The following is an 11,099-nucleotide window of genomic DNA, read 5'->3' as shown; positions in this document are numbered from 1 at the left end:
TCAGCTTGACCCATGGGTGAGTGCCTGCATTAGGCATTAATCACTAAATGCACAGTTTAAACACTCCTGACAGAGTAGAGATCACAAAGTGCACAGCTCTAAAGGCTAGGCAATTGTTTAAGAGTGAAAGGCATATCTTTTGGAGTTTGTACACAGAGGAAACCAGAGTCAGCTTGGTGGTGTCTTAGCAACAGCCACCAGGAGGTAAAACTGCACGTGGTGGGGGGAGTGGGATCAGTGGTAAAAGTGAAGAAGATGAGAGACGTAGTAAAGAAACATGAATGGGTAACGCAGAACCGTTACAGGATAACAGGTAAGAGAAAATAATGTATCTGGGTTTTGGGGGTTAAAGTTTTTCTCTTTTTTAATGGAAGCAATTAGAAGTTTAGTTTTTAAACTAAACTAAACTACTAAAAACTATTAGGAGTTTTTAAACATTTAATTTCAGCTTCTTGATTAATTGTGATTGTTGTTTTTATCTTGATTAAACATGTTTTGGTCAGTCTTAATCAATTTCTTTATGAATCAAGCTAAATCCCTTGTGGTATTGAATTATTTCTTAAAGAGTACTTTAAATAAACATAAAAAAAACAGCTGTGACAAAATGCATGTGTAAATTCCGGAGACATAGCAAAAAATGGACAAGGAAAGAATATTAAGAACAATTAATAACAGTGGAAACAAAATAAAAGCAGAACTAAAATAATCTCTAAATTGAAAGTTCTGCCTAAGACCATTTAATAGTGTTGCACTGTTAGAATAATTTTAAAAGTGGACAGGAAAGGGACATGTCTGATCTGGATATGGAGGAGCAGCAAATCCTTTAAAGCTCTATCCATTCTGAGCTTTTTATTAGACCTCTGTTGCAGAGTACAGTTGAAGCAGCTCAGAGAGGTTAGACGGAGCTAGACCATGCAAACTTTTAAGAAGAAATAAAAAAAAGTCTTAAGGTGAACTCCAAAATGGACAGTAAGGCAGTGGAGAGAGGCCAGGTTGGGGGTGATTTGTTCTTTCCTACCAACTCCAGTTACAATTACACATGTTAGTTTTTCGTTTTTCCATTTTGTTTTAATTGCAGTATCTGTTTAGCCCTTGCAAATGTGGGTCACCAGATGAGTAACTGAACCTATCTCATGTTTAATGCAGTTTTTGTAATATGAGCAAGAACCTGAAAAGAAAGGACTAGTGTTGACCCAGTGACTCAGTTACTCCTGTTGCTGTCTAACATTAATAATCTATAGTCAACCTGTGCCAAGATCCACCCCACAATTAAACAGAGCACAAAGACCCCAAAATATATTGCAAAGTATTTGATAGAATTTTTTCTGCAACAAAAAATCTTAATATTTAAGGTTAATAACAGATTGACTTTTTTTTATCTTTATTACAAGAGCTTTAGATATACAATTGTCACAGCTTAACATAAAATTTTTGTCTCTAGAAGGTCAAGCAAAAGCCAACCTACAGAGAAAAGTTCTAGATGCTAATCTAGGTTTTGTTAATTGACGTTATTTTATTTTAAACTTCTTTGTGTCAAAGTTACTCTCTGCTACTGTCAGTTTACTATACTATACTATACTATACTATACTATACTATACTATACTATACTATACTATACTATACTATACTATACTATACTATACTATACTATACTATACTATACTATACTATACTATACTATACTATACTATACTATACTGGCATGGGAGCTGCCTTGGAGCTCGTCTGCCTGGCTGTGTGTTTCCTGGACGGGGCCGCCTTTTACAGCTGCTTTTTGTATTTCTGCTTCTGTCTCCTTGAACCCCAGTCGGCCTCGGCAGATGGCCGCTCACACTGAGCCTGGTTCTGCTGGAGGTTTCTTCCTGTTAAAAGGGAGTTTTTCCTCTCCACTGTCGCTACAAGCATGCTTAGTGTGGGGGATTGTATTTGAGTCAATGAGTCAATGCAATCAACTGGTTTTCCTTAGATAGAAAACTTTGTATCAATTTAACTGTATGATCTGGTTGAACTGTAAAGTGCCTTGAGATGACATGTGTTGTGAATTTGGCGCTATATAAATAAACTGAATTGAATTGAATTGAATTATACTATACTATACTATACTATACTATACTATACTATACTATACTATACTATACTATACTATACTATACTATACTATACTATACTATACTATACTATACTATACTATACTATCCTATACTATACTATACTATACTATACTATACTATAGTGGACCACCCTCTAGGCATTACATTTTGTAGCAGCTAGACTATGCTTACCAGTGATCTGTTAAACACATAAAAAAAAATGAACATGAACATCACAAGTCTTGGACAAGTATCCATATATTATAGCCAATACATATTGCACATATGTTTCACTGCTACAAAATGAACATGACTTCTATGTAAACACAGCAATGACGTAATAATGATATGAATTTATTTTGTACTTTAGAGTAATTTAGACAAACTGCTGCTGTACTAATGGCAGAACCAGCACAAGTATAGGTTCCAGAACCAGCTAAGGGTCAATCCACAATAGTCTCACTGTACCAACTGGAAATTAACTACAGTCATATATTCTTGATATATAATTTAGGATAGAGTATATTTTCCTAAAGCCCTTACTAGCAAACATATTGACATATTTTCACATGTATGCTGTCTTCATTAAAGGTATAGAGGCCAATCTTCTTTTGGCTTAGAATTCTGGGGGATTATCTTATCCATTGATTGTCCCAAATTCCAGTCTAACTCCAACACACAATCTCTTGCTGTGCATGCACACTTCTAATTAGCTTCTATTAAATCCAGAATAGATTTTAAAATCCTCCTCCTCACATGTAAATTCTTGAGATCTGATTGTTCCTTTTGTCCCTAACAGAGCACTTCGCTCTCAATCTGCAGGTTTACTAGTGGTTCCTAGAATTTCTAAAAGTCGAAGAGGAGGCAGATCTTTTAGTTATCAAGCTCCTCTCCTGTGGAACCAACTACCAGTTTAAGTGTGTGAAGCAGACACCCTGTCTAATTTTAAGGCTAGGCTTAAAACTTTCCCTTTTGATAAAGCTTATAGTTAGAATGGGTCAGGTTATCCTGAGCTATCTCTATTGGTATACTGCTATATGCATGGACTGCTGGAAGACATAGGGACTCTTTTTCATCATTCTTTTTCATTCTATCTCTATTCTCACATTCTGTAGAATGTGTTAGTTCAGTTTCTATCATTATGCTCTCTTTGCTTTTTCTCATAATAGTTTCATCTGGTCTGTTACTGTTTGGCTCTGACACCATCCTGGAGAGAAATGTCGACCGTGCTGCTGCCATCAACACCTTTGTTGATGTTGGAGCTTGGCCTTTTTTCAGTGTAGTCCTGATTAGTTTACATTGACTAACTGGATTTGCTCACTTTCATCTTCTGACATGGGAACTGGCCTCGGCTGCAATGCTGTGTGTTTTCTTGATGGGGGCCACCTGTGTAGCTGGTTTACAGTTGCCCTTTTGTATCTCTGCTTCTTTCTGTATGTCTGCTTCTGTCTCCTCCTGTTAAAAGGGAGTTTTTCCTCTGCACTGTTGCTACAAGCATGCTTAGAGTGAGGGATTGCTTTCGAGTCAATGGGCCGGATTTATCAATATCCAATTTTGCGTGCAGTAATTTGCGCTCGCAAACTGGAATTTTGCGCGAGGGGCTGAACCATGGTTTGCGGGTGATTTAACAAGAGCGATTGCGTAACTGGTGGCAGGTGCAAAACTGTTGGAGACGCCCTATTTAAATTATGGTTTTGCGCGTTTTGTGGTTTGCGGCAAAGTAGTTTGTAGTTCGTGCAAACTAGTGCATTAAGAAATTTTAATCTTACAGTGACACCCCCACCCCCTCCAAAAAAAAAAAAAAAAAAAACGGGTTCTCCGTTAGGGCGTCAGGGCGACATGGCATTTAGAATGTCGGACAGCACTTCTGGAAAACGAGATTGGGAGATCCCAGCTCTCGCTGCAACCGTACGCTGGAATGACCCAGATGCAAAAAAGTGCAATGTTGCACTGAGTTTTGTGATATCTGGTATTGCGTGGGTCGTCCTTGTGGCTGGCTCCAAATCCATTCGGAGTTCCCCCAACAGCTCCAAAATGGCAATGCTGGATAAACGATATGTTTTGATGATCGTTTCCTCGTTAATTCCAAAAATATTCACACGGAGTGAAAAAATGCGTTCTCTGCGTCTCCTTGCCTCATTTCGATGTCTCCTTCTTGCGACAATAACCGCTGCCATGTGTGCGCAATTACGCATACAGACCATTTGCACCTTCTTTTGAAACGTGTTAAATATAGTCAGATACCGTTAGCAAAATTGCTTTCAGGTTTAATAAATCACTTTGCGAGTGCTAAATTAATATATTTACATGTTCTCCTCCCACAAGACGCACTTTTGCGTCTTGTGGGACGCAAAAAATTGCATATTCATTGCAGAAAAAGTACTAAATGGATAAGAGACGCTATTTAGCACGTTTTAAAGACCAAACCCTTTTAGCGCGCTGTTGATAGATCAGTTTGTACATTTTTTAGCGTGCGCAGTGAAATAGCTCACGTTTTTATACACGAAAACCTTTGATAGATCCGGCCCAATGAGTCAATGCAATCATTTGGTTTTCCTTAGATAGAAAACATCGAATCAGTTTGACTGTATGATCTGGTTGAATTATAAACTGCCTACAGAATCAGAATCAGACATACTTTAATAATCCCAGAGGGAAATTACAGTGAGATGACATGTGTTGTGAATTGGCGCTATATTAATAAAATGAATTGAATTAAATTGCTGGCAGAGAAGGCAAATAGGGGCAGCCAAATGGGTGGCTTTGGGTGGACAAAGCCATTCCTGACCAGCGCATCCTATTTTCTAATAAAAGCAGAAAACAAGCATTTGGGGGAACTCATGAAGTATATGTTTATAATTGGTGAAAAATTAAATGGGGATGTCAGAAGAAAAGTACTGCATCCGGACGCCAACAATGCTTGCATCTTAACACACTTCTGCTGTTAAAAGTTTCATGAACAGGACTTACAGTATTTCAAGGACAAGACTGGAATTGATGTTACAGTAATAGTGTTTCATGTTCTAACATTTAGACAAATATAGCATGTTTTTTTCAATGACATGCAGGAAAAATGGAAAAAAGTGTAAGAAAAGTTTAAATATGGAATCATACCTGAAACATTTTCCTATCCTTTGTAGGTAGCAATATTCGTATGGGTTTTATTATAAGACCGGCGTCTTTGTCTACTTCTCTAGTTCACTTGGTTCACATCATGAATAAAATATCAAAGGAAAATCTAAACTCAACACCACTGGGAAGCTGAGAAGTTGTGCTGACATTCAGACCCTACTTGCCTCTTTAGATTCTTTTTCTTGTCTATCATGGCTTTAAATATTAGCAGAACATTGTTTTTTTGTGTTTGACTCAAAACCTTTTCTTGAGCTGTCTTCTACCCGAAGCATTCTAAGAATACACGGTTTTAAAAGAAAAACCCACCCTGTCTTCATATAAAAGTTGTGAAGTATAACCAAGTTTTATATTACTCTAAATCTAAAATCAGGTACACAGAACCCAAGGACAGAATAAGAAATGCTGACTGCAAATGGCTTTAAAATATAATAAGCAACTGTTTTGTTTGCTTGACTTTCTGTTTATTAGTGCCCTATTAACTGTTGGTAAACTAAACCCCCTGTCATATTACAATCATCTTAGAATACTGAGAAAAAGTTCACCACAAGTAAATGTCTAAATGTATTTGCTTCCTTTTTAATAGGAGTATTTAATTCCAGGATTACTGATCTTCCCTCAGATGTAGCGGGGTTGGATGATTGACAAACAAAAGAAAGTAATTGACATTCATACACTAAGCAAGTGAAGAGAATAAACATTATTATCTCTTCATCTAGGTATCTGTTTTTTAGGTAGATTTTATAGGGCTGCAAGTGAGAACCTGGTCCTAAAATAGAGGTTACTAGCAAGAGAAATAGCAGCCACAAAGTTTAGAGTAAGTTTAGAACAGAAAAGTGTCAGAAACCTCAGTTTATAGGATGTAAAACTGCATAGCTACATACAAGTCAACATGTCCATAGGTCGTAATGTTATGCCTGACTAATGGTTGTAGGTGCCACCAGAAGGCATTTAATTTTACTGAGACGTCGGTAATCTAGAGTGAGATCCCCCCCAGTTATCCAGGTTGGCACCATAGGATTGGTGTGTATCGGGCAGAGTTAAATTGCATATCGGGCAGAGTTAAATTACCTGTAGATAATGGGAAAGGTTTTGCAGTTCTATCGTAGTAGAACAAAAGGCAAGGTTTCTGGGGAATTGTCAACTGCCCAAGGAGAAATTTTTGAAGAAAATAAGGTTCTTTTAATGTTGCAATAAACAAAAATGTTAAAGACAAAATAAAAGATAACTTTTCTTTTTGGGGAGCAGAAAGGCAGTTCAGGTTTTTTTTCCACCTGTGAACCAAAAGACCTTGCATAGGAACGTGAGGCTCTCTCTAAGACTGAGAGGAAGGTTGTAGGTGCCACCAGAAGGTACTTAATTTTACTGAGACGTCGGTAATCTAGAGTGGGATCCCCCCCCAGTTATCCAGGTTGGCACCATAGGATTGGTGTGTATCGGGCAGAGTTAAATTGCATATCGGGCAGAGTTACCTGTAGATAATGGGAAAGGTTTTGCAGTTCTATGGTAGTAGAACAAAAGGCAAGGTTCTGTATGCAGATTACTGTAACATCAATTCTTGTTTAATAACTATTCATCTGTTTATTTATGTTCTATTTATAGATACTGAAAACCAAGACTGAAAAAGTAAGGATTCATCCATTCAAGATGTTTTTGGGAACACCTCCTGAGAGTAGTTCAACCTCCCCTGTCCAAGAAGACATTCCAGACCCTAGAAGTTCGGATTCTGGATCAGATCACACTTTATCTTTTCTTTCACATAACATGCTTCCCTGCTGGGCAACTCAGGCTCAGAATGACCTCGTCCAGGCAGTGGAAGATTTACATCAGATACAGGTTCGTCATGCCAGTGAGATTGAAACAGTTAACCGGGGTGTAGAACGGGCGATTCTTGGAGTGCGTAGGGAGGAGAAGCGCCTGTTGGAGAGAGTCGAGCAGGACCATCGGGACACTCAGCAGCGTTTGGAGCAAATCCAGAGGGAAAATATAGCAGCCGCAAGGGTCAGCCAGTCTCTATTAGAGCAAAGGCTTGATAATCTGGTTCAGCTTCAACAACGACTCCAAACAGAAGGTCAGTCTGTTCAATCTGAAAATGGACCAATTCAAAACCCCTTACTAAAAGAGATTTTAGAGTTTCTACAACCCTGGGAAATCTCTGTTTCACTTAAGAGAGTGAACTTCAAACCAAGTTCCCAACCTAACGCAGTAACCTTTGGAGACATTCAAGTGCAGCAGCAAGATATGTGTCTCAATGTTGGAGGCTGTGGGCCAGATGGGAAGTTGTGTGCTCTACATTCACAGGAGATCCATTGTGAAGACACTCATCATCAAATTCATATAGGAGAAAAAAACATGCAAGGTCAGGGTTGGACATCACCAACAGGCAGGGTGATCAGAAGGATTAACCTCTCAAACTGTAGTGATCTGCAAACAGAGGAACAAAAGCTCTCTTCTGCAAAAATACACCAATGGCTTCCTAAGTGTGAACAGTTTGAATGGGAAACATCCCAAGTTGATGATATGGGTACAAGTTCTCTGGCTGTCTCTTCTGCTCTTGAAAATAAGGAGATCAAAGTAAAGAGCACAGTACACAGTATGACCATTGATGGCGATTATTTCTCACCCAGTAATCAGAAAAAGATGACTTCTTTGGCTGCCAGCAGAAAACCATCCCCTTCCCCTGAAAGAAAATGCGAGTCTGCTAAGGTGACTGGATACTCAAGTCAACGTAACATAGATGGAGATAAAGGAAAAGGGAGTCATGACTCTAGTTGTAGACCTTGGCATCATGGTAGCTGTACACTTTCATCTCAGAAGATGACTTTTGTCAGTCAAAGCTGTCTAGATATTACTTCCAAAGCAAGAACTTACTCTCGTCAAAGCCAGTCTTCTGATGAACACTCTCAGGGGACGCTTGGTGACTCTGGTCGTGCACCATCTCCAGCAGATAGCCTTGACTCCAGCTATACCTTTATTGTTAGCCCATCACGTGACTTCAGTTTGAGCAAAGGCTCTTTGAATAAAAGTTTTCATCTTTCCAAATCAGCAGTAGACCTAACACATAAGACAAGGCCATGGATTAGTACCGGTGCAAATAAGCAACGGGTGTCCAGAGTTAAGAGTGGCAACTATAACAACACTCTAAGCAGAGGATTCAGAGTCTTTGAAAGGGGTCAGATCCCTCAATATCCTAACTCTGCAGAACACAACATACTGCCACAGTCAAAGCAAATTCCCACAACAACTAGATTACAAGAAGTCCCTGTTGTTAGGTCATTGTCCATGTCATTCATAGATGGGTCCTGTCAAGAGCAAAAGAGAATTAGAGGGGAAGGTGAAGAGCATGCCCTCATGGAGTTGGAAGAGGAGGTTGATCCATCATTAACAGCGCTCAAGGCAAGTGGTGCTCATCTCACGGGGCAGTTTGGGAGACAGGGTTCTGGCCGATCTGACCTTACACTACCAAGTGGTATCCACGCCACACCACATGGGCAACTCTTTGTAGTTGACTGTGGAAATGCACGTGTCCAGGTTTGTATTCTTTCTAACATCTAAAGCCTACATATATCTTCTTTTTTAGATTAAACTAACTTAAATTTTTAAATAGGTGACTGATCGTCAGGGGAATGTTCTTCAGCAAGTGACTTCTCCAAACATCAGTGGCTCCTCCAGACGATGTCGAAACTACTTCGACATTGCTGTCAATAGCAAAGGTCTGATTGCCTTAAGCTGTGCTGCAGAAAGAGCTTTGCTTGTGTTCAGCCGCCATGGTCGTCTTCTTGAGATTTTTGGAGGATCAGGGTTAGGCTCTGCAAAAGATGAACTGGAAGCTCCAAGAGGGGTGACTGTAACCAGACTGGATGAATTTTTGGTTGCTGATATCAAAAAAGGCAATCTTATTGCCTTGAAGCTTGACCCTAAAACCGGCTGCAGGCTTGAACGCACAGTAGTGACCGGATTCCACAGGCCTTACTTGGTAGCAGCCTGTTTGAGCTCAGGTATAGTAGCGGTGTCCGAAAGGGGCAATGAAACAGGACGTGTACCCTGCATCAAAGTTCTGGAGCCAGGTTGGAACACAGTGAGAGTTCTTGGTGTATGTGCTGGTATGGGACCGGTCCTTACATGTCCCTGGGGCATATGCATAGATAAAGAAAGCAATATCCTAGTTGCAGACTGGGGAGAAGAGCACAGAGTGGTATTGTACCCTGCTCAAGGCATCGGCTGGCCCATCATAACGCAGGGCTTGAGTAGCCCCCGTGGTCTGACCCTGTTACCGGATGGGCAACTGGCAGTGTCTGATAGCATGCATCATTGCATCAAGATTTACAAGTATAAAGGGTCACATGTCTAAATATACTGTTGATCTTCTAGGAAAGTGTTGAGCAAACTCTGTGGTGATGATTAACTTAATCACATCTTAAAAGTGTATATTATGTGATAAATACAGTTCACATTACTGCTGATATGAAATTCGGTTTGATTCATCTAGAAGGATGATCAGTATAATTAGCTGTTTACCATAATTAGAATAGTGCAATCTAGTGATGTTGGGCTCGAGTCAGTCTGCTCGACACAGCTTTGACCTTTTTGAAGCAGGTGTGGCATTGAGGAGTGTTTCGAGAGCGCTCCAGTCATGCAACTGCTGAGAGCGAGGCATCATTTCCCCATACTTTGTGCTGAGATTCACAGTAATTTCGAATAATCTATGTGTTTCAAAATTACTGAAGCTTTTTAACTGCATCAGAATTGCAGCTCAAACTGTGGGTTTTTTCTTTACAATTTTATTTCAAAGACGGTAAGAAATTTCACAGCTCACGATTTATGTTCTCTACTTGGACTTGTCTATCCGGAAGCCAAACAAATAGAAGGGGAATATGAAGCTCACTGGAGTGAAACGCTCTGCCTTGGCAATTTGTGCAATTTAGTGCTGAAAGCCGTAAAAAGAAAAGGGGACGAAGTATTTGGAAAAAAGACATGGCTGAGCAAACATGGCTACTACGGTCTGTCAATTTTACAGACAGAACGGCATTTCACTCATTGCATCCCTGCCACGCTGCTGTGTTCGATCTGGCCGAAAGTCGGCTCGATCGAAAGATTCTCACACGACTGGAAAATCGTCCTGAAAATCACAGTTTTTATTTATTTATTCACACAGCACATCAACAGTTTGGCTCAAGATTATAGCTTATATTATGTTTGTTCAATTATAGTTCAAATATAGTAGTTCAATTATATATATATATATATATATATATATATATATATATATATATATATATATATATATTGTAACAATGAGGCGTTGTTACCTGTATATTGGCCAAAGTAGCAGTTAAACACAGCATCTGGTTTTCTACATTGGTTTCTTTTTGTTTTGGGTGAAGTGGATTTGTTTGGGTTGTGGTTCTTTGCTTGGCCACATCTTGTTTTCATTTTTGTAAAAAGGTAAATTGATTTCACTTTACAATATTTTTTTTTTTTTTTACTCTTCATAAAATGGAAATTCATGGATTATAGAGTTCAAATATTGTGAAATACACACCTTTGCTGTTTCACTCACCAGGCAGGTGTGTACAGGACTGCACCATTGAATAATTGAAGGGGGGGAGGTGGATCTGATGTATGGTGTTTTCTATATTGAGTTTGAGTATTTTTTTAGGTTGAATTGAAATATTTGTTTTCCTGTATTTATTGGTAAAAGTATTTCTTAATAAGCTGTTCGTTTAAACCAATTTTTTTTTCTTCTTGTTATTGTGAAGTTGAACATCCTTTAAAAAAAAAAAAAAAAAAAATATATATATATATATATATATATATATATATATATTAATATATATATATATATATATATATATATATCAAGAAAAGAGTTGTCTTGT

The 11,099-nt window shown here is 38.8% G+C and overlaps 1 protein-coding gene across 1 annotated transcript; it reads left to right on the top strand.

Annotated features, from left to right (window-relative positions):
* Positions 1-240: 240 nt before the first annotated feature.
* On the top strand, positions 241-10,103 carry LOC119791382. Its single transcript, XM_038297447.1, has 3 exons — positions 241-313; positions 6,823-8,751; positions 8,828-10,103. The coding sequence occupies exons 2-3, from the start codon at positions 6,868-6,870 to the stop codon at positions 9,569-9,571; spliced, it is 2,628 nt and encodes an 875-aa protein (XP_038153375.1). The 5' UTR covers positions 241-313; positions 6,823-6,867; the 3' UTR covers positions 9,572-10,103.
* Positions 10,104-11,099: the final 996 nt, after the last annotated feature.

Source organism: Cyprinodon tularosa, unplaced genomic scaffold (assembly GCF_016077235.1).
Source record: "Cyprinodon tularosa strain WSP-4 unplaced genomic scaffold, ASM1607723v1 ctg388, whole genome shotgun sequence".
NCBI lineage: Eukaryota > Metazoa > Chordata > Actinopteri > Cyprinodontiformes > Cyprinodontidae > Cyprinodon > Cyprinodon tularosa.
Note: the sequence above shows the minus strand (reverse complement) of the source record. Positions and strands in the feature narration are given on the sequence as shown.